A 24,183-nucleotide genomic window follows, 5' to 3' on the forward strand; every position below is an offset into this window, starting at 1 on the left:
AATGGCGGGTCAATTCCAACTTTTTGTGGGGAGATTGAAAAAGTTGGTGATTAAACCGGAAATTTAAAAAGTTGGAATTTAAAAAAGGGATAAAATTCGGAGATTTGAGAAAAAAGTTGTTAATTTTTTTTTAATTCAGGGGATGAATCCCGAAAAGTTGAGCATTAAAAATAGATATCAAAATTATGGGATAATGTTTAGAATTAATTCAATATTAATTGAGTCAAAACATTGAGATAGAATTATAAATTACGGAGGTGTTTCGAATGATATTTAGAGTATGAGTAAATGAATTTTAGAACAAAAAAATCAATAGAAGAACGGGAAAGGTTTTTTGGAATATTAAAAAATATGGATTAATTCAAGTATAATTCCTTTGAATAAATGGAAATTTCACTCATTCTCAGGAAATTTAGAGTTCATTTTTTTAATATCTCGAATTCTCGAAAATTATCAAAATCAATTTGTCAAAATTCATTAAAAACTTAATTATTTAATCGTTTTCTAATAGAAATTTAGAAAACGAATTCTTAACTCACTTTTTAAAAAAATTTGGTGACAAAAAATTCAGCCAAAAGAGTTCTAATTCCAGTATAATTACGACATTTTAATTTGATTTTTAAGGAAAATTTTCTCAAAATAAATGGAAATCTCCTAAATTCCAAGAAAATTCAAAATTAATTTTCTTAATATCTACAATTCTTGAAAATTACCAAATTAAAAAAATATTTTATCAATTTCACAAGCTTTCCTCACTTTTAGGTTCTCACTCAAAATTTTGCGAAACAATTTCCCAAAATTCATTAAAAACTACTAATTAATTTTCCAAAAAAAATTGACACTAAATTAACACTAAATTTTAATCAACTTTTTAATGAATTTATTGAGAAAAAATTCAGTCATAAATTCTGCTGCCCTCCCCCTCCACGCCGCTTCGATGGTCATGCATCAGAATTGAAAATAACGCAGCACTCAACAGCAACAATAAATGATGGAATCGCGGTGCGAGCGAGAGAGCGAGCGAGAAGGAGAAAAAACGAGGGTGAGTTACGGTAACGGGAGGGGTATTGGATGATGATGCGGCGTGGAGAAGTACGGGAGAGGAAGGGCGTCAGCCGGGGCTCACTATCAGGGCCCCGCGTTTATGATTAATGGTGCCGATGGACTACAATGCTGTTTTCATTAAACTCATTTCACTGGATGGCGTTTCAATGTGAGCGCTGTACATTGGAAATCCCTTCTGTCCTTTCTTCTGGCTCGCGTACGTGTGAGAGGGTCCTTTGATTATGACATCTCTATGATGTCTCGATGGGGTTTTCACACGGGGAGATATCTCTCGCAGCATTTTTTCGTGATTCGGCGATTTTTTCGGGGATTTTTTAGTGGACTGAGGGTGTTTATGGGGATTTTTTTTTTGTGCAGGATAATAAGGAGACGGAGGAGCCGAAGGAGGATGATCCCTGGGCTGGACTTTCTTACACGATTGACTTGGAAACAGGTGAGGAAATATTTTACTCTTGGGAGGGGGCCACAGGGAAAAATTTATATTTTGAAAAATAACACGAATTGTTACTGTGATAATTCAATATTTAACGAAATGAAAAAAATTTAGTTTTGTGACTCTTCTATATTTCTGGAACAAATGATCTATAGATCAATGAAGTACTCGATGACACTCAGTTTTTAAATTTTTATTAATTGCATATTCACCTCGGGAATTGATTATTTTGAGGAGCTAATATCAAAATCCATTTCATATCAAGAGTTAAATTTTCAACAAAAAATCCCTTTTGGAATTTTTTTGAATTAATTTTCTTCAGATAAATCAACATTTAACAAAATGAGAAAAATACACATTTTGACATTTTTCAAGACTTCTCAGAAAAATTATTTAAACTAATAAAAGATCACTAAAATGATCCTCAATTATATAAATGAACATCCAACCACGGTTTACCAAATAAATAATAAAAGTGCGTCGATCAAAGACTGGAAAAGGCGCAGTAAAAAAAATGTTACAAGGTAAGAAATATTATAAATTACTACAGGATAATTAGCCTACACGCACGCGGAACAATGGGTGTCCCTCATGAAAATGAGAGACCAAACAGATAGCAGATCAAAGCAAAATATTTTGATATCCAATTCAACTTTGATAGCACCGCCGCGGAGAATATTGCTCGTAATTAAACGTTTGAAACAAGAAAATAAGTTGATGCGAAACGCGCAATTAACTCGGTTGAAGAGCGTTGCAGAATGCATTTGCGCGAGCGATGCATTAACAATTTTGTCGTACGTATAGCGTTGTTGTGAGGTGGAGGGTGCACTGGGGAGTGGCCTCCAGGAACCAGCCTACCTTTCATGCTGGCGGTATGCCTCTCACGTCCCATCTCTTGCCTCATTCAACTTTAATTACATTCGTTGGGAGTCTCTTAGTTTTTATGAGGTTCACCTCCAGTTGTCGTTTACTCAGTGACTGAAATGAGCATCGTCTTCTTCCAAATTTCAACTTCACTGTGTTTGTCTCATTAAACTGCTTTATTTAATAGCCTATTGTGATTAGATAACAGTTTTATTCTATTCTAAATTCTAAACTTCGTAAATGATGAGAGCAAGCGAGTTGAATCAAGATTTCTTGAAGACGCTAGCTTTCGCGGACGCCACCTTGGGGTGGCGTCACTGCACTAATTCACACTTTTGTTCAGCATTAGTTGAATTAATCTCACGTCCGATCTCTTGCCTTATTCAACATTAATTACATTCGTTGACAGTTTCAAATCTGAACTTCACTATTTGACTTCCTTAATTATTGACAGATAATTTTGTTCATTAAACTGACCTATCTGATAGCCTATCATGAATAACTAACAGTTTTATTTCATACTATATTTCAAACGTCGTAAATGATGAGGCAAACGAGTTGAATCAAGATTTCTTGAAGACGCTAGCTTTCGTGGCGGCGCCACCTTGCGGTGGCGTCCCCGCAACATCTAATGCCTGAAAGAAGTCTTGATTTTTCAGGTTAAAATAACTTTAATGTTACCCTGAAATACGGACGATGAAAAGCCCAACGGAAATAATTTGTATGCTTCAATTTCGTAATTAAAAAAAATAATTAACCTACAAAATTTCCATCCATTTGACCATGAGTGCGCAGTACAGAAATGAGAATAACTAGAGTAAAGCTCCGGGGGTTTATTTTTTGCGCCAAACCACCCGATGATCCATTAATCAAGCAGCAATACAACTGAGTGCTTAGCTCGATCGATCGCCCCGTCGAGATTGCTCCGTAATGAGTCCCCGCGATTGCCCCTAACCTCGCCCCACTCCTGCATATACGTCGACGCGCCATTTGGCTGATACCTCAGGGCTGAGGAATTGGCGAGAGAATGCTTTTATCATTACCCTGTGTCAAATGTAATGCCGCACTGAGTCCACATGCCCTAGGAGATCTGGACCCACCGTTGCGCTCATACTCGGGGAGATCGGTATCAGCTATCGGTCTCCTTTCTCATTTCATTCGGCGCGTTGTGCGCGCCTGCGGTATCTTGGCCAATACCGCGTATCATTGACATCCGGTCATACCCTCAGCGATGATCATGAAGGGGACCTTGAGGCCATTTCAACTCCCCAGTTTTTTTGACTTAATTTTTAACTGGACGGAACGCGCGCTGATCTATCACCTAACTTAAAATATATTTATAAATATATTTATTGACCCTCCCTGATGCCAATGAAACTCTCGGGGACGACAGAAAAGACGAAAAGAAAATTTTCATTTTCACTGGGTCAAGGGTCATATTGGATTTTTCCCGGGGGAAAATCGACTTTCGCCAAAATCGAATTTTCCCGCCAAGTGAGGGTGGATTCTGCATCTACTCGCGATTCTGATGCCAATAAAATCCTGGGAGCTGGGGAAAAGGTCGAAATAAAAAAAAAAATTTTCACCCGGGGCCAAAGTGTCAGATCTGGGATTTTTGCCGAGGGAAAGTCGACTTTCGCCAAAATCGATTTTTTCCATTAAGTGAGGGTGGATTCTGCATCTACTCGCGATTCTGATGCCAATGAAACCCTAGGAGCTGGGGAAAAGGTCGAAATAAAAAAAAAAATTTCACCCGGGGCCAAAGTGTCAGATCTTGGATTTTTGCCGAGGGAAAGTCGACTTTCGCCAAAATCGATTTTTTCCATCAAGTGAGGGTGGATTCTGCATCTACTCGCGATTCTGATGCCAATGAAACCCTAGGAGCTGGGGAAAAGGTCGAAATAAAAAAAAAAATTTTCACCCGGGGCCAAAGTGTCAGATCTTGGATTTTTGCCGAGGGAAAGTCGACTTTCGCCAAAATCAATTTTTTCCATCAAGTGAGGGTGGATTCTGCATCTACTCGCGATTCTGATGCCAATGAAACCCTAGGAGCTGGGGAAAAGGTCGAAATAAAAAAAAAAATTTTCACCCGGGGCCAAAGTGTCAGATCTTGGATTTTTGCCGAGGGAAAGTCGACTTTCGCCAAAATCAATTTTTTCCATCAAGTGAGGGTGGATTCTGCATCTACTCGCGATTCTGATGCCAATGAAACCCTAGGAGCTGGGGAAAAGGTCGAAATAAAAAAAAAATTTCACCCGGGGCCAAAGTGTCAGATCTTGGATTTTTGCCGAGGGAAAGTCGACTTTCGCCAAAATCGAATTTTCCCATCAAGTGAGGGTGGATTCTGCATCTACTCGCGATTCTGATGCCAATGAAACCCTAGGAGCTGGGGAAAAGGTCGAAATAAAAAAAAAAAATTCACCCGGGGCCAAAGTGTCAGATCTTGGATTTTTGCCAAGGGAAAGTCGACTTTCGCCAAAATCGATTTTTTCCATCAAGTGAGGGTGGATTCTGCATCTACTCGCGATTCTGATGCCGATGAAACCCTAGGAGCTGGGGAAAAGGTCGAAATAAAAAAAAATTTTTTCACCCGGGGCCAAAGTGTCAGATCTTGGATTTTTGCCGAGGGAAAGTCGACTTTCGCCAAAATCGATTTTTTCCATCAAGTGAGGGTGGATTCTGCATCTACTCGCGATTCTGATGCCGATGAAACCCTAGGAGCTGGGGAAAAGGTCGAAATAAAAAAAAAATTTCACCCGGGGCCAAAGTGTCAGATCTTGGATTTTTCCCGGGGGAAAGTCGACTTTCGCCAAAATCGAATTTTTTGCACAGCTGCACTGATTGACACTCCAGCTTACTATTGTTTAAATTGATTTAATCCATTGTAAATAGAAATTATAAAGTTGAAGGACACAGCAGTAGCGAAGTGTTAAAGTGGTACAATTCAATTTTGACTATTGACCAGTTTTCAATGAATATCTCGGAATCTAAGGGAGATAGCTGAATTTTTGTTATAACCTTTTCTGTAGAGACGGTTGAGAGCTACAACAAATGTAATTAAGAAAATTTTGCTATCTCCCGTAGATTCCGAAATATTCCTCGAAAACTCAACTGGGAAATGAGTCGACTTAAACCATTTTACCACTTCGCTCCTGATATTACTTTGATAGGGCTGTTTATCGGGTCTTTTTATTCATTTTTTCAATTAAATATCTATCCAGAAAATAACAAGATAGAATTGCAAATTCCCCAGCGGAATTCGCACGAAAAAATAGATTCAAAAACTAGTTTAAAAAATAATTTGTCTCCACATAGAATTCCATTAAAAATTCAGTACCATTTTTTAAACAAAGTCCCCGGTTTTTCCATTCAATTTTTTCCTACGAGTTTGACGGGAGGATCAATTCCCCTCATCTACACCTCTTTGTTATTCATTGTGATGGGCGTTTTAATTCCCTGGCTATCTCATCCTCCCATGAACATGCCTAGCTGCTTCGTACCCATCATGTCAAGCCTTTCGATTAATCTACGAGAACTTTCGAAACCCATCCCGAGAATGTTAAGGTCCTGCTGCCCTGCCAACACCACCTAGTCACTTTTGTTTTGATGTAATACCTGATGAAAGGTCGAATTTACATCGAACAATTCATTTTTTACCGTTTCCCATGCGAGATTGGATTGCACCAGGGATCCCCATCAATATTAAATTTCTGTAATATTACAAGCATTTGACCCTTACATTATTGAAGGTGTAAAATACTTTGATTCAATTTTTCAAATAATGTAATACTAATAATCTGTTTTTTACGAATAATGATATATTTAAAAGTTGTTAATATGAAACTGTAAATTTACTACTAAGTGAATGATTCAGATTTCTCGAAAGGGGATCTTCGATGGCGCAATTAATCGTCAATCTTCCTAACTCAAATTATTGATTGATAAAATAGTTTAAAAAATTTCAAGAGTGATGTTATCCAATTAAAGTAGCTCTACCCTTACGGTAAATTCAAAAATTATTGAAAATTGCTAAAAAAATGCAGAAAACTCGATGAGATTTGGAATTCTAATTTTTTTTCAATTTAATTATCGTTTTGGTTTTTCAAAGAAGAAATGTTTAAAAATCAGGATTTAACCCAGGGTCTCATGTGAAAATCAACATTTCCATTGTAATCAATGATTTAAATCTGAATTTTTCTTCATTGGACATGAAAAAATCAAGAATTTTTCTGACACTTCATAAAAAATAATCCACCGTTTTGCAAACAAGTTTTATTATTTATTCATGAGGAAGATGTTTGAAAAAATGTCAGTATTTTGCGAAATTTAATTTAGATAGTACTGACTGGGTATGAATTTTTTCAAATTTTTTCCGTGCAGTTTAGTTGAAAAATTTGAAAACTGAAAATATCCAAAAGTACAGGGTAGCCCGTCCGACGAACTACTTTAGGTACTCAAAAAATTTCAAGAGTGTTGTTGTCTAATTAAGGCCTACAATATTAATCGTAATAAAATATTAAAAATTTGGCTATCCCTGGATTGCATCGAGTTTCAGGTGCCCCCCTGGAGCATTACGTGGTGGCGCATGCCCTACCGCGTCCCCACGGTTGCTCACACGATTGGCTGGTGAATTGCCCCAGTCTTGACGGGATATAGAGACGGGCGGGGCCTTCAATGGATATCCAGGGACGCATGCGTCACTTTCAACTACAAACATCTGCCACGTGCGCGACCGGAGATTATTTGTATTGCGTTTCGGGTGTGTCCCTGGATCATCCACACAACCGCAAGAGAATGGGAATCGTTTGGAATAAAAAATACATGGGGGAAGGCGCGCCATGTGTACGCGCAGTTGTTTGGTCTATTTCGTTGTTTTTTTGGGGAATTCGGGGACTGCTGGTTCCAAATGAATGTGGATAAATTTATTACGAGGTCGGAGGGGTAATTAGAGGATAAGAAATTTATTGTTTGAAATAATTTGATTCACAGTTCTCTTGGGGTTTTTGTGTCAATTTCTTCTGAAAATCATGCAATAGATCAATAGATTCAGATTTTTGCAATAGCATTTTTTTGTTAATAACAAAAAATTTTCCCTGGATTTTTGCCTATTGCGAAGTGAATTACGAAATTTCAGAAAAAAAAATTATAAAATTTATTTTTACGGATTCGGAAAAAATTGAAGGAATTCTCTACAAAAATTTCTACAAAACAAATTAATTCCGTATTTTCTTCAAATAAAATGAATTAAGTAAATAAATGAAGCCGAATAAAATAAACTGAAGAAATAAAATTTAAAAAAATGATTGACGATTAAACTTCGCGCTTTCAAAAAATATAGTTGAACCAAGAAAAAATAGTTGGAGATGTACTTGGATGGGAAAGAGGGGAGAATAATATTAATTTTGACATTCACGAGACCAGAATGACCTAGTATTTTCCCCGCGGGAAAGTTCCCAGAACAATGGGCTTTTCCTACGACAATTGGCATTAGGAAGTGCCGGAGATGCCAATGGAAACGATCGAGGCGGCGATTCGGGCAATCGAATGCAATTTATTTCGACGAGGCTTTTTAATTTCCGTCCGATGTTACGATTTGTCACGGTTAGACCCCCGGTAATAATGGAATGCCCGAGTGGATCAGAACTGAGGTGAGAGTATGACGAAAAAATTGGTGGATGTAATTCTGATGTGTGTGGTAACCGAGGTGATGAAAACGAATAAAAAATCCCATAGAAATCATCAAGTTCTGGCTTTCTTCGAAATTTAGACTTTGAATGTTTCATTGAAATCTCCATTAAGGATATGCAAGCATCGTTTACAGTTTGGTATAGACCCTTCAATAGATTCAACCATTTTCAATCATCAAATTTGTCAATTAAATTGCGTTATAAATTTTTTTTCAAATCATGAATATTCAGCGTCAATCAAATTACATTTTGCGCAGAATTATTATTTTTTTAAACACTCGCTGTTTATAAATAAATAATTTAAATTGTTTGAACTTTCGGAAATCCAATTTTTTTATTGCTTCAGCGATCTTCCTCCAAACGTAAACTTTATAATTTTTTTCTGATTTTTAAATTGTTTTCTAATGGTTCAATATCGAGAAATATAATTCCGATTTTTTTCAATTCGATATAAATTTTTCATAATTTGATAATTATGATAAATTAAATAATTAGAAAGAAAAAAAAATGTTTATAAAATTTTTAAAGAATTAATTAATTTATTGTAATGTTTGGGAACTGGGGCAAAACGGGTCACCTTCCAATCCCATTGTTTCCGAAAACCCGAAGACAATTTTCTCATTTTACTTCCTGTGGGAAATTCAGATTCTTCATAATAAAATTCCTATTCGACAATTTTCCCGTTCCATTAATAACGTGGCACTCCTTTTAATTTTGTTCCCAAGGCTCTCCTCCGAGCATTCGAACCTCCGTTTTACTTTTTTTCAACATCCAAAACTTAGTATTCAACGGACGTATAAAAAGCCGGGAATTCATCTCCCGCAGGGCGGCCCCAAAATTCTCGGTGGATCCCTCGAGGGAATCAATATTTGGAGGACAAGACTTGTGCGTATGTTCCGCCATGTTAGAATTCAACGTAGAGAAGCCCCACGGGGTTTTATAGTTTTTCCCGTTGGTTAGAAAAGGCGCGCGGGGCAGCTGCCCTCCTGGTGTACAACGACGAGTTTTCGGTGCTGCCGCGAATACTTTGGGCGAGGATGACTTGCTGGATCAACCCCTCTTGGGGTAAAACGCGAGCACGCACCATTACTCATATCGTGGCTCGTTGCACGCCAACGGTGAGCCGAGACACCACTGACGGCCCCCGGGAACGATTCCGCTGGGTTTTTTTAGAAGGAGGAAAAACCGCTTTACGGGGTTGTAGCTTCCTATCCCGGAAGCTATCCCCCTAGGATCACTTGGATGTATCGGGGAAAATAAAGTTCATGTTTTTCTTGTTTATTTGTTTTTCAATTTTACGAGGCGGACGTGAGCGGAAGTTGAAGTAGACGGGGTAGGCCCGACGAATTCGCAATGTTCAACATTTTTTCCAAATTCATCAGAAATGTTGAAAACAGAATTTTATTCGTCTGAATTTTCCGTGGCAAATTCCGAAAATTTTTATCATGTGCAATTTCCACTGAAATGATCTGAAAATCGATGAAATACTTGATTTTTTTTTTCATATTGTCTCTGAATATTCGTGTTCCGTTGAAAATTCAATCAAGTTGCGTAATTTCCGTCTCACTGCCACTGAAAACTCATGAATTTCCTTGAATTCTACCTAAAACATAAAATTTTATAACCATTTTCCCCAAAATCGGATTCAATGTCCCTCCCACGAGAATCACTACCATATTTTCCATGAAATTCCAAAAAATTTCTAATTGAGGTTGTGTTTGGCTGCTGCGCCACCTCGCGGTGGCGTCTCTGCACCACCCCCTGAGACCCGGAAACGATTTCATGAGGATCAAATATAAATAGCAGTTCAAATGATTTCTCAAAATGCAATACTATTTTATTTTCACGTTATCTATTCATTAATTCACCGGAAAAAAATCTCAAAACACAATTGCTGGAATATCGAATTGATTTCAAATTCTCTAAAATCCCTTCAAAAAATCTATCCCGGAATAGAAACCATTTGAGGGATCAAGGCTGCCTTCCAAATACACATTACGAAAAAAAATCTGTTATGCTATGTTGTGTTGTAAGATGTTGAGATTAAAACGTTTCAATAAATACCTCGTACAGGACCATATATTATAAATTGAGACGGAGGGCCAACAGAACAAGCAGAACCGACTTTGAAGTTGACCAGGAATGACACTGCAAAAGTCGTTGTTCACCTTTCTTCACAGTGAATCCCGAATAGGCAAAGATTCGAATCGTCGGGTGAGAAAGACCGGGACCAGTATTGAACAATGTCCGGACGTCAAGAAATTCGAAGAAGAATAAAAAGATGAGGGGAAAGGGTAGGCGATTAATTCTCCATTCCTACATGATAAACCGACAAAGCTACGCTCACGTCTTAATTTCGGCCATTTTGTGGCTTCTCATAATGCGAGGTTTACTGTAATGTTTCAATCCGCGGATGTTCCATGAGAGATTGCACAGTATATGCTCGTGCATTAGAAATGTCGTGCATGAAGAGAGCTAATGTACCGTTGGATATACAGGAGATTAATGATGGTATCAATTAAATTAATGTGCATCTGGATTTAATCGTCATGGGGAGTTGCATTATTTGTTGATGGTGAGAAGTCAATACTGGTATTAAAACGTCAGGATGAACGGTTAAGTTGAAGGTATAATGCTCTTGAATTATTATAGTGGTATATTGAGTCGGAAAATTAAGTCAGAGACGAATTGAATGGATGCCAGTAAATTTCGGGGGAGTTGGTCGGCTTTTGGTAGATTTTTANATAAAATTTTATAACCATTTTCCCCAAAATCGGATTCAATGTCCCTCCCACGAGAATCACTACCATATTTTCCATGAAATTCCAAAAAATTTCTAATTGAGGTTGTGTTTGGCTGCTGCGCCACCTCGCGGTGGCGTCTCTGCACCACCCCCTGAGACCCGGAAACGATTTCATGAGGATCAAATATAAATAGCAGTTCAAATGATTTCTCAAAATGCAATACTATTTTATTTTCACGTTATCTATTCATTAATTCACCGGAAAAAAATCTCAAAACACAATTGCTGGAATATCGAATTGATTTCAAATTCTCTAAAATCCCTTCAAAAAATCTATCCCGGAATAGAAACCATTTGAGGGATCAAGGCTGCCTTCCAAATACACATTACGAAAAAAAATCTGTTATGCTATGTTGTGTTGTAAGATGTTGAGATTAAAACGTTTCAATAAATACCTCGTACAGGACCATATATTATAAATTGAGACGGAGGGCCAACAGAACAAGCAGAACCGACTTTGAAGTTGACCAGGAATGACACTGCAAAAGTCGTTGTTCACCTTTCTTCACAGTGAATCCCGAATAGGCAAAGATTCGAATCGTCGGGTGAGAAAGACCGGGACCAGTATTGAACAATGTCCGGACGTCAAGAAATTCGAAGAAGAATAAAAAGATGAGGGGAAAGGGTAGGCGATTAATTCTCCATTCCTACATGATAAACCGACAAAGCTACGCTCACGTCTTAATTTCGGCCATTTTGTGGCTTCTCATAATGCGAGGTTTACTGTAATGTTTCAATCCGCGGATGTTCCATGAGAGATTGCACAGTATATGCTCGTGCATTAGAAATGTCGTGCATGAAGAGAGCTAATGTACCGTTGGATATACAGGAGATTAATGATGGTATCAATTAAATTAATGTGCATCTGGATTTAATCGTCATGGGGAGTTGCATTATTTGTTGATGGTGAGAAGTCAATACTGGTATTAAAACGTCAGGATGAACGGTTAAGTTGAAGGTATAATGCTCTTGAATTATTATAGTGGTATATTGAGTCGGAAAATTAAGTCAGAGACGAATTGAATGGATGCCAGTAAATTTCGGGGGAGTTGGTCGGCTTTTGGTAGATTTTTAGATAGAAGTTCATGTTATTTTTCGTAATGACAAATTCAGTTGAAGATCACTGAAGAAATAAATAACGGCTTTAATTGGATTATCATTTGAACTAGTATTTCTATCGCATCCTCATGAAATCGTCTTCAGATCTGGTACAGAGAAGCCACCGCAAGGTGGCGTAGTAGCCAAACAACCCCTAAATCCGCTCCATCACTCTCTCGCAATAAATAAATGAATGAATAAACATACGAAAGAATTCCATAGCATTATATGTATTCTATAGACCTGGAGTAACAAAATATGATCGAAGATATTTATTCCAAACATCCAATTGAAGTAAAAAACAATTTTACGATCGCGAATTCGACTTTTATATTCTCTTCCGATTATTTCTGCGTTGTTTACACATGAATCCAACAAGATTTTCCAACGCAGAATATTCCTAGTCTTCACATCCTCGTCGTTGGAGCAACATATGAGAAAAAAAATTCTCTCGTTATCTACCGAAACCACCGAAAACCTCAAATTGACCAATTTTTCAAGTTCCCACTATTCGGAATGCGAAACTAAACACATGAACAATAAAAGACCCCAATGAGGGTGGGAGAAGAGTGCTGAGGCGTCAACAAGCTGACCAGGGTCGGTGGATCTTGTTGATTTAGGATAGATATGTATCGGACTGAGGTCAGCCCTGTCATTTCAAGCACCTTCAGCCCATCCAGTCAACCTCCAACCTGTCATTATTGCGTCAAACCGCTTTTTGTCGACGCCATTTTCCCCAGTAAAATCCTTCACAGGTAACGATTCACTTCCAGAAGCAGAGGCACTTAATCCATTCCCACTATCATCGAAGACTTCGTTGAGAACAACCAAAAATTCATTCTGCTCCTCCAACCGTTTCTCCCCGGTCCCCGTCTTTTTGGTAAATGTGAATTGAGTGGCGCCAGAAACCTGATACTTGACACTGTGTCATCGGAAATCGGGTTAACATTAACACCCGAGACGGTGGGGGGACGGGTCCAGCATGACACACTGATCCTGAAAGAGCTTGCGCGGAATCATGACAACTTGCAATACCCAGCATGAGCCAACTGGTTGGGTTTTCAAGGGCAAGGTATCTATTACGAAATGGCTCTTGGGATATTTCATCGTCATCGGCCAATTCGCCACTGTATTACACCTGTTGGAAGGAAGCTGCATCATGCATCGTGATTTAGATCTTTTTGGAAAGGATTTGTTTACGCCTTTGTAGTGCATCATTACAAGCGATATTTCTGGTGGAATTTCAGGATGTCTTGATGTTGAAAGGATTGTAATTTGAGACGGGATTTCAGTTCTGTTATTTAAGGACATGCCTTCTACCTTCTATATTCAGAAGAAGTCTTCAAATTGGTGACTTGTAATGTCTTACAGCACTCATGTCTTCAAGGCACTAGTGTTCTCAGTGCAGTCTCATAATCACTCGTCCATTACAGCTTATCCTAACAAACTCTCCTAAAGAGGCGAAAGGAACACACTCCCCTCCAGTCTATCTGCACAGTCTGTTTCACCTCTCAGTCTCCTATTCAATACCCGCGAAAACCCGGAAGATGGACTGGCGTCACGTGCGACTGAATCCTCTTGACAGATATTCAGTTTGTAAAAAATAATGAAAGGGAAGTTTGATGAAAAAAGCCGAGGATAAATAAAAGAAGACGAATAGTAAGAGCTCTCCAACCAAGTTCCAGGTCCCGTCGCAATGTATCCGTTTCGCGGGAAAAAGTACAAATTCACGCAGGCACTATTATTTATCTTGTAGTCTATTCCGGTGGACCCTTTCCGGTTGCAGGATCACACGACTGTACTTTTATGTAAGTTTAGATCTTGTGTACATTTGGTGGATGTAGACAGTGGGGCATCAGGGTGATTTGCAGTTATCGGTTAATAAATCAGGATATAAGTTTTTGGTGGGATGGGATGATGTTTTGGGATCATTACTCATGCAAAAAGAATGAAACATGTTGAAACGACAGACGCAATTTCACAAGCTAAGAAAATAGCATGAATTTGTTTATTTTTTGGAAGAAGAGGATATTTTTGAAACAATAAGGAGATGACAATTCTTGTCTTCAATCCCTTTCCGATTGAGAGCAAGAGATGGTCATATTTCAGGAATTTCCAGAGATTTTTCTTGCTATGTCTTCTGCATTCATTTAATAACAAAGCCTTTACAATTTTGAGTCATTTCCTCATCTATTGACATCTAAAAAATTATTTCTGAAGCCACAAAATTTCCACTTCCTAGTGAAATTTGTGTATTCGCCCTCAAGAGATGATATATCCCGCTGAAGAAATCAGTTGATTGATATGAGTTTGTTTTTTCTCATCTATGCGTTGATCATCAACTGTCGGGAGGTTATGACAACTCAAGTTCAGGGACGCCACCGCAATGCGGCGCCATAACCAACTACAACCTCTAAATACGTCCAATGAAATCATTTATAATTTGTGGTTCACAAAGCATATCAACTAGACAAATTACGAAATTTAAGCCAAGAATAATCCAAATTATCCCCGCAAAAACGAATTATGGAATAATTTAAAGACGCAAAAAGACATGAACGAAACACCGCGTGAGACAAAGACCCACCGAGCCCTGAGAACAATGGACGCCCGAAGGACAGTGACGGCTCTTCGATGGTCCGCGGCCAGTGATTTTGATACCCGAGCCCTCACAGGATGCCACAGGCGGTAACATATAATTATTCCTATCAATGACGCCATTGTCGCAATCAAAGTTCCATTATTATTCTGATGATGTCTGCGCGAAGGTTGTGCCAAGAAACAGGTTCATTAAAACCCACCAGATGGGAAGCCATTTCGAGAGAACCTGAAGGGAAACATCTCTTGAAATCCAGACATAAACATAATGAGATGAACAAACCAGCCAAAACAATGAAAAAACGATGAAAAATTTCCGTTTCCCGTTGAATAACAGTTAAATTAACCGGAAATATATTTCCCAGTTTCTCATACACCACCGAAAGCACCGGACCTCTCACAATTCTCCCGATCAGATTCTGTAACAAGTAATCGAACTGATAGTGACGACGTGAGAATAAAAGGTATCAATAAAAATCATTCATTTGACTGGATTTAGATAAAATCTCGAACCTGCCCATTACACATTCGTTGACAGTATCTCCAAGCTTTTAGTCCACATACTCCGTCTAAAAATAGAAAACCTCGTAAAGTCCGAATAGCGAATTTTCCGATAAACAGCCTTTCTAAAAACCAAATAATTACCAACAATATCGTACGATCTCTCGTCGAAAGTAGAACCTCCTATGATATATGATTCATGAAAAGAATTGGTGTTGTAGGGGGGGCATGGCAACGATGCATATACGCTCTCTGCACAGTGGGGAACCCTGGAGAATGGATATTACGGGTAGACCTTTCCCCCTCTCACTTCCAATCTTCTGGTGCGCATTGTCTGGCAGCCATATTGGAATAAGAGCCAGCAACAACGGGATTGGTTGGTTTTTTAACCAGCGATATAGCACCGCGCATCCCCCTCGTTCACAATACGGCTGGCCCATGTACCATACGCCAATACCAAGATAGTCTATCAGTTGTCTTCATGCGTACCTTTCATCAAAGACATCATCTGAGGGTCTCTTGTTGAAAGATTTTCGCTGTTGTCTCTTTTTCCGAGGATTTTACCTCCTTTGTTGGTGGTGATCTGGAGTACAAAGGAGTTAGTGTGATTTTTTTAAGTTGATTTCTTGGACAAAGAAGTGGTTTTGGTATCAGTGAAGGTGATTGTTGGTGAAGGAACAGTCGGAAGGACTGCTTGATGTGGGGGCTTGGGACTTCTGGATGAACTTGTGGGGTTGGATGGTGTTTTGTGAGGGGTTCCCTTGGATTATTACGCATTGGATTAATCTGTTTAAGGTATGTAGCCTTAGGAAATCTTGAGGAAAGAGTAGATCAGGTCTTGTTAGCCCTGCGAAGTAAAGATGTGACGTTCTTCATAGGGGAGTTTTTGATTGATTAGATTGAAAAAAGATAATGAAGTAGACATCTTACGTAAATTTCTGCTTACTCTAAGAAGGTTTTCCTAAAAAATCAGGCGAAGAAGAATAATTGTAGGTGAATTAGCCCATCCTTTCGGTTAGAATGAGGAAATCTTAGTTTTTAGATTTAGTACATTTAGGTTTTCAAATCAAGAACATTCTTGATCTTGCATTGATGTTCCTTTGAAATTTATAATTCTATCTTCTTTGTTAGTGCTCAATGAATCCTGAACTTGATTTTCTTCGAATATTCTCATTTTGAAACCGTTTCTTAATTTAAGTTCAGTCCTTCAAAAGCCTAAAGGACTGCTTAATATGCGGTTTAGGACTTCTGGATGAACTAGTGCGCTTAGATGATGTTTTGTGCGGAGTTCCTTTTACTTATTACGTATCAGCTTAATCTTTCCAAGAGATAAAACCTTAGGAAGTCTGAATGACCAATTAGATGAAGTCTTGTTAGCTTTGCGAAGCAAGGATGTGACATTCTTGACTAGCTTTAGTCAGGGTAATGGCTGATTGTTGATGGGGTGGGTCCGATGGAGTAATCTGGTCAATCGTAGACGGACTCCAGCCCCCGACGGCTACGAACCATCAACCAGAAGCCTAACGACGTGTGTCAATGGTCAGCGAACATGACTTCATACCCCACCCCGTGTGAATTCTCCGAATGTGAATAAGACATCATGAAAATCCGTAGAATCAGGATATATTTGTCACCTGGCGTAGGACAATGTATGCTGACGGCTACACAGATGCATTTCACGTAGGTCTCCAACTGTTCAGAAAAGGAGAGGTGAACCGAGCGAAAAGTGTCTAGTAATGCAGGAATTATTATCAATCGTTATAGGTACAAGACGAAATATGAGAAATGATCTGTCGGGCATCGGTGCAAGGGACTAGGTGAAAAAAAAAAAATGGTGAGGAGGATTTTGAATAGGAACCGTGGAATTGAAAGAGATTCGTGTATTAGGAGGCCAATTTCCATTTCATGATACTGCAAATTTTGGAAAAGGGGCTTTTCTCTGGAGGTTTGGAGATCCTTTTCATTGACTTTTTAGATTAGGCTAGAGAAAGATTATAAAGCTCACATCTTATGGAAAGTTTCTACTTATTCTGAGGAGATTTTCTTTAAACATTAAACGAAGGAGAATAGTTGTAGACAAATTAATCCATTCATTAGATTATTTTGAAGAACTCTTCATTTGTGGAGTCAAATTATTTACATTTGGGGAACTAAGATCATTTTTCCTTTTTTAAAATTTATAACTATCTTGTTTGTTCATTTTCAATCAATCCTGAATATTATTCCTTTAATTTAAGAACTTGACTTTCTTTAAATGTCACTTTGTCCTGAAAACTAAGAAATCTTTTGAAAAGTTTTAGCAGATCGTTCGGATAAAAATCGTTGCTCGCTCTAAAGGGTCACAAGGGTAAAAAATAATGAGTTATAAGGGAATTCCCATCAAATTGATGACAAGCCGAAAGAAAAATGTAAAAAGTCTTGAAAAAATGGGCCCCAAAGAACTTTTTACACCTTTTCAAAGCCGTCCACAACTTGAAATGGCTTCATCCTTCGATTTTTGACTGGAAGACCCAGAGAGGAGGGTGGTACCATGCCTCTCCAATTTACAGACAGCCATTATCGTGCGGTCGGACGCGCATTTGGGCCAGACAATGGCTGCTACCACTCGTTAATGTAATAGGCATCCAAAAAGGTGCGACCTTCCTCCTTCTCTCTTTTTCTCTCTCTCTCGGCTTCGTGCCGCAGTCAAAGTCAGCCGCATAACGAAAAGCCTTTACCTTCTGGCCCCTATCTCTTCTTCTTAGGATTTTGTTGTTTCTCTCACTCTGGTGCAGGTGGAGACCCTACCTGAACCAAAAACGCTTCAACGCGCCGGTTCTCCGGGGAAATATTATTTTATGCGATTATTATCTTTAATAACAAGGCTTCTGGTGTGAGGGGAAAGTCTTTTATTCGGTTGGAAATGGCTTCGGCCACTGGGAGGGAAGCGAGGAGCAAAAATTAAGAGCGAATTTATTGTAATTTGAGGAACTTGGTCAAGAATTTTAGGGAGGGGGTGGGCAAAATGGACACTTTACTTTTCTCTCAATGTTCATAACTCAGAAACAAAACAGTCAATTGAGTTCAGGTTGGACTCATCAGAAAGGAAGAGAATTACACTTTCCAAAGAAAAAAGAATAGCCGATTAATCAGAAATTCTATGAGTTATTGAGATTTTAAACAGTACGAGGGGCCCATTTTGCCTCGACTCGTTCTATCAATGAAACATCGTCGAAGGCATTCCATTCTAAACGTATTAATTCGTAGTTATTCAATGGCTTTCATAGTTATTCAGCGGTTTTTCCGATTCGCGTCAATTTTCCAACTCTTATTCATCTAATAAAAACTACAATACGAAATAATTTAGGTAAAGAGTATAAATTGTTGTATAAACCTTATCGAAACAAACGGAAGTAGTTAATAAAGGTGGATTAGGGGGGGGGAGGTGGATGACAAGGCTAATTTCAGGTACAACAGCCTAATTAACGATAGAGCATGTTAACATAACTGGAAACAAATTGGGAGCAATTACAGAAGAGGACAAAAGGTTTCTAATTCTCAGGGATTTTTATTTGAATCTAGCATGATTGTAGTTAAATGAATACTTAGTTGTTGTTATTTTGAGGAAATCTTGGTTCATGAAGGACATTTGAGCTTTCAAATTTAGAAAATTCTCGTTCTTAAATTGATAATTTTTCTTGTTTCCAAATTCATCTACTTATTTTTCCAAGTTTTTTAAAATATCTCTGGTATTTATAATTCTATCTCAAAGGAAATTAATAACCCCTTTGTTTTATTGGAAATGTATCTTTGGATATTTTGACTCAATTAATTTGACACAATTTTTTTTAGTTTAGGAAAATAATTGTTCTTAATTTAAAAATTCGATTGTTATTGCGTCGTCAAAGAAAATTACAAACAATAACTAAAAGTTTGTGATTCTTAGGGATTTTGTTTAAGTTGTAGTTATTTTAAGAAAATATTAATGGTTTTTGAATTCGCAACATTTGACTTTTCAAAATAATAATATTCTCGTTCTTGAATTGATGATTTTGCCTGTTTTAAATTCAATCCGCTCATGTTTCAAGTTTCTTTTGAAACGTCCTTGAAGTCTAATATTATTCCATCTCAATGTAATTCATGAATCCTTCATTCTTCAAAGTGTGTCACCCGACGTCTTGACTCAATTAATGTTCAATTAATTCTCAACTTTATTCCTTCCAAATGCACTCACTTTAGGCAAAAAATCTCCTTAATTAAAAAAATCTCCTGTTCTCATTCTAAGAGCCCTTTTCACCCCGAAAAAATTATTTTTTGTAACTTAATTCTATATTTTCCTTTCCAAATTATTAAATAGAGTTATTCTTATCCTGCGGAAAATGCATATTAGAACCATGAGTTTCTCAAAATCAGTAACTAATTCCCAAAAACAAGAACCTATTTTTATTGATTAGAATTCATTATATTCATTATATCATCTATATTAATAATTAATTCATTATCATTTATAATAATAAATATTAAGAATTGAATGGAAGTGAATTACCAAATCCCCTGTCAACTCTAACCCTCAAAACAACCTGAAATTAAAATGTTTGAATAACGAAATAATTATTCTGATACCACGGAGCCCAAAAAATTTCTATTTTGGACCGCAATCCGCTCATCCCACGGAGAAGAGAAAGAGGATAGCTCATAGGTAGGGAGAAGATTCTCTCTGGATTGGTCAGAGGGCGTGGACCTTTGGGTTCACTATAGCCAGCAGGTGGATCCTAGACATCCCCCTCTCCCTCCTTTGTCCCTCAATTAGTCGCGTTCTCTCTTTTTTCCCCCGTGCAGCCTCCCCGAAAAATTTACCTGCTCCAAAGACTCGTCAGTTTTCAAGTGCCGTGCAACGGCGCCGATACCCGTTTCCGTTGAGTCACAGTGAAATGCATTTTTTCGGTTTTTTTTTCATCATCGTTTCGAGTTTTTAATAGGAATTTTCGGCGTCGTGGACCGAATTGATTCCGTGTTGGATAGGTTCTTGTGTGGATTATCAGTTGGGGGAGGATAATTAAGGAGACTGTGGGAAAAATGAAGAATTAATAAGTGAATGTGGAGTTTTGTTTGGGAATTAACGGAGTTCCGGGTTATGTGCGACTTTGTGAGGTGAAGATTCCGTTAGGAAAGCGTAACATGGAGGAGAAATACTATTAAATCAATTGAAAATATTTATGAGGCGAGAACAATTTCTTTTGAAGACTTGGTTTGGGATTTTTTTGACACTTTCTATTCCATTTTTTATCAAGAAAAAAATTGTTCATGTGTTAAAGTCCATTGAAGATTTCTCATTTCTTTGTGAAAGATGCTGTCAAAGTGATAGACATCCGCAACTTCATAAATTGATTGCAATTATTTTTGAGTCAAGAATAATTTCTTTTGAAGACTTGTTGGAGTTTTTTTATCGTCATTTTTTTCCACAATTTCTATTGCAAAAGAATTCTTCTTGTGTTAAAATCTATTCAATATTTCTCATTTTTTGTGAAAGATTCTGTTAAAATGACAGACATCTGCAGCTTCATGAATTGATGAAGTCTTCTGAGTTAAGAATAATTTCTTTCGAAAAATTGTTTTGGAATTTTTTTGTCGTAAATTTTTTTACAATTTTTATTCTGTCATTTTGTTAAGCAAAAAAAGGGTTCTTGTATTAAAATCTATTCAAGATGTCTCATTTTTTGTGAAAGATTCTGTTGAACAAGTGATAGACAACCGAAGTTTTATAAATTGATAGAAAATTTTTTTCAGTCAAGAACAGTTTCGTTTGAAGACCTATTTTGTTATTTCTTTGTCGCTAAATTGTTTCAGTCTTGTTCTTGTATTAAAATCACAAGAGTTCTCATTTCTTTTTGTGAAAGATTCCGTGAAAGAAGTGATTGATCGACATCTGCAGTTTCATATCCTGGGAATTAACGAATTGAGAAAGAAAATATAATTGATGATTATCAATTGTGAAAATGTGTTGGTGAAGGATTGTTAAAAAATTTCAGGGGAATACATCCCAACGGGCAGTCCGAGTGGTTGTGGTAACAGTACTGGAGAGAGTGCCGATCAGTTTCTGGGCGCCCCGTCACTGAATCTCGACGACTCACCGATCGGCCTGACAGATGATTCCCTCGGATTGAACGATAGTTTAGGACTTGAAGATGATTTTGCATCGGAACTGCTGAGTGATAGTTTGCTCGGTGGTGACGGGGTTGAGGGCCTGCTCAGCAACGACTCGCTGGGTCTGCCCGACGGATTCAATCTCGAGGAGGCGCTGCAGCTTGTGGGTCTCAATGAGGTGCAGCCAGAGGTAAATTACTATAATTTCCTTTAATAATTCCTTCTGCATGAGTTTTACTAGGATTTCTCCGCAATAACATGACTTTTTCAAAGACTCGTGAATTTTTTTACAACAAAAAGCAATGAATTTCACTTAATTTCATCAAATTTAAGTCTTAATTGATAGAATGTTCGAAGAACATGAAAAAATGCAGAAATGACGATTGATTTTGTTTTGATCAATCATTTTCGATTTTTATATGCAACTGAAATTGAACGGTACGAAATCTATCATTAGTTTCCTTAAATAAAAACATAATACATGTAATTCTCAAACAATTTCAAAAGTCAATGTGTGAAATTAAATTGTAGGCTTTAATGAGGCTCAACCAGAGCTAAATTCCTATAATTTTCTTTAACAATTCCTTCTGCATAATGTTCTACTGGGATTTCCCCGCAGTATCTTTCTGAAGATTTTATCTTTTCTACTATAAAAACCGATGAATTTCACTTGATTTAATGAAGATCAACTGTGTCAATTGATCAAATTTTCCAATAAACCAAAAAAATGTCAGCAATTGACAATTAATATTTTCTTTTGTGAATTATGTTCGATTTTTGGATTCAACTGACATTAAGAAATATGAAATCTATCATTTGTTGCTCAAAAAAAAAATTAAAACAATATCTTCCAAGAAATTTCAAAACTCAATGAGTGCTTTTGAAGTTGTAATAGTGTAGAAGTTGAAAATAATAGTTTGATATTGTGAAATTCAGGAAATAAAGCAAGAAGAGAAGAAGAAGAAGTTAGACTGCGCAAAATCGAATTCCCCTGATCTCCCTGGAGGTAGTGAATCAGGCAACGATCTCAATTCATCAAGCAGTGACGATCCCGAAGACGACATGATTCACACACCGCAGTTCCATCATCCCCATCATTCTCACCGGTCCTTACAGGTACGTCAAAATATCTATCTTTAGTATAAAGTAGAGTAGCCAACCTTTGGCCAATACCGTTGGTTAACACGAAAAAAGACACCAACGTGATCATTTGGACCTAACACCTTCGGTAGTAACGCTGAGAATTATGAAATGTAACATAAGGTTACAGGAAAGCATGAAATCTAGAAGACATTCAAGAAATATTAAGGAGAAATCCTACCCAATCCCAAAACATCATTCGATCTTCATGCGACGGTACCTCAAGCTTGAAAGTTAAATTCTCGTAACCTTTACTATAGGATTTTGACTGGAAACAATCCGTTCTTTGAACAACGTCTTTCATTGATTCACAGGAAGGGAAAAAGTATGAAAGTTTGAATTTCGGAAGTCTTGTCATAAAATCTGGCACTTAAAAAATGAAAGCTTGCATAATTGTGCGTGAATTACAAAATTATGAAATGGTTCGTAGATTTCGACATTCTTATGCTGAAATTAAGAACACTGTCATGGATGAATCGATGATCTTTCCTGTTTTAAAATTCATCTACTCATGTTCCAAGTTATCTTTTAATTCGATCTCGATCGGATTCACAACTGCTTTGTTTCTGAAAGTATCTAACCTGATACCAAGGACACAGATGTGTTCAATTGAAGAAGATTATACATTAGAAATAAATAGCATTGCTATTAAATTTTCTACTAAATTTGAACTAGAAAGCTAGAAACTGCTTCTCCCTGTGCTATTTCGTGTCCTCGTTCTTTCTTTATTTCATGTACGCTTTCCTTTATACAAGACCGAACAGATCTAGAATTCTAATTCAAGCTCACGGGGAAAAATGATGTCCAAAATTGATTTTTTCTTGTTCTTAAATTCATCTACTCGTGTGTCAAGCAATCTTCTAAAAAAACCGAAAATCTATAATTTCATCTCACAATAATGAACGACTATTGTTTTTGAGAGTATCTGATACCCAACTCAATTAAAGTTTAACTTCATCTCTAAATTCCTAACGCTTTCAGTTTAATATCACAAGGTTTGTCTTGAAATAGAACTAGAAAGCTAGAAACTTCATTCCTTTGTCCTATTTCATGTCTTCCTTCTCTACATTTTCCTTTATACAACACCAAACAGATCTAGAATTCTATCTTAACCGCCCCGGCAAAAATGAAGTCTTAAATTAAGCCAGATGATTTTTCCTGTTCTGAACTTCATCTCATGTTTCAAGCTATTCTCCAAAAGAACCCCAAAATCTATAATTTCATCTCAAAATAATGAATGATTCCTGTGTTTTTGAGAGTATCTGTTACCCAACTCAATTAAAGTTTAACTTCATCTCTAAATTCCTGACGTTCTCAGTTTAACACGACAAGTTTTGTGTTGAAATAGAACTAGAAAGCTAGAAACTTCATTCCTTTGTCCTATTTCATGTCTTCCTTCTCTACATTTTCCTTCATACAACACCAAACAGATCTAGAATTCTATCTTAACCGCCGCAGCAGAAGTGATGTCTTAAATTCAGCCACTTTAGTCTATTTTTTCACGACGTTTGTCTAAAAAAGGTTTAAAAAAATGGAAGAAAAGCATTGTAATTGGCGTCTTAGAGTCTCAATCAAAGGCTCTGTTTTTTCGTGCGCTGACTGACAACTTCTCTCTTGAAATGTCAAAACAAATCTTTCCCCATCTCCATTCAGCCAAGCCCCATTCTTCCAATCCTAGCGCAATATCGCTGGTGGTTTTGTCGAAAATGTCGGTAATTAAAGGTTGCCCTGGTGATACGCTCCCTACAATGATATACGAAGTAGGAAACACAGTAAAGATAAGAGTACAAGAGTATAGCGGGGTTTCTAGAGGCGTATGAGCCGTGTTGTTAGAGCGGCGTTTACGATCCATAAACAGGACATTCATTATT

General features: G+C 37.5%; 1 protein-coding gene across 6 annotated transcripts in view; it reads left to right on the forward strand.

Moving 5' to 3' along the window:
• Positions 1-24,183, forward strand: part of LOC107041239 (segmentation protein cap'n'collar) — a 97,461-nt gene that overhangs the window by 29,796 nt on the left and 43,482 nt on the right. For all 6 annotated transcript variants that reach the window (XM_015261688.1, XM_015261689.1, XM_015261690.1 and 3 more), the window contains exons 3-5: positions 1,423-1,498; positions 21,058-21,362; positions 22,109-22,288. In XM_015261688.1, coding sequence (XP_015117174.1) covers positions 1,423-1,498; positions 21,058-21,362; positions 22,109-22,288 — 561 coding nt within the window. The remainder of the gene's footprint in view (positions 1-1,422; positions 1,499-21,057; positions 21,363-22,108; positions 22,289-24,183) is intronic.

This window comes from Diachasma alloeum, unplaced genomic scaffold (assembly GCF_001412515.2).
Source record: "Diachasma alloeum isolate Michigan unplaced genomic scaffold, Dall2.0 Dall_scaffold_00359, whole genome shotgun sequence".
NCBI lineage: Eukaryota > Metazoa > Arthropoda > Insecta > Hymenoptera > Braconidae > Diachasma > Diachasma alloeum.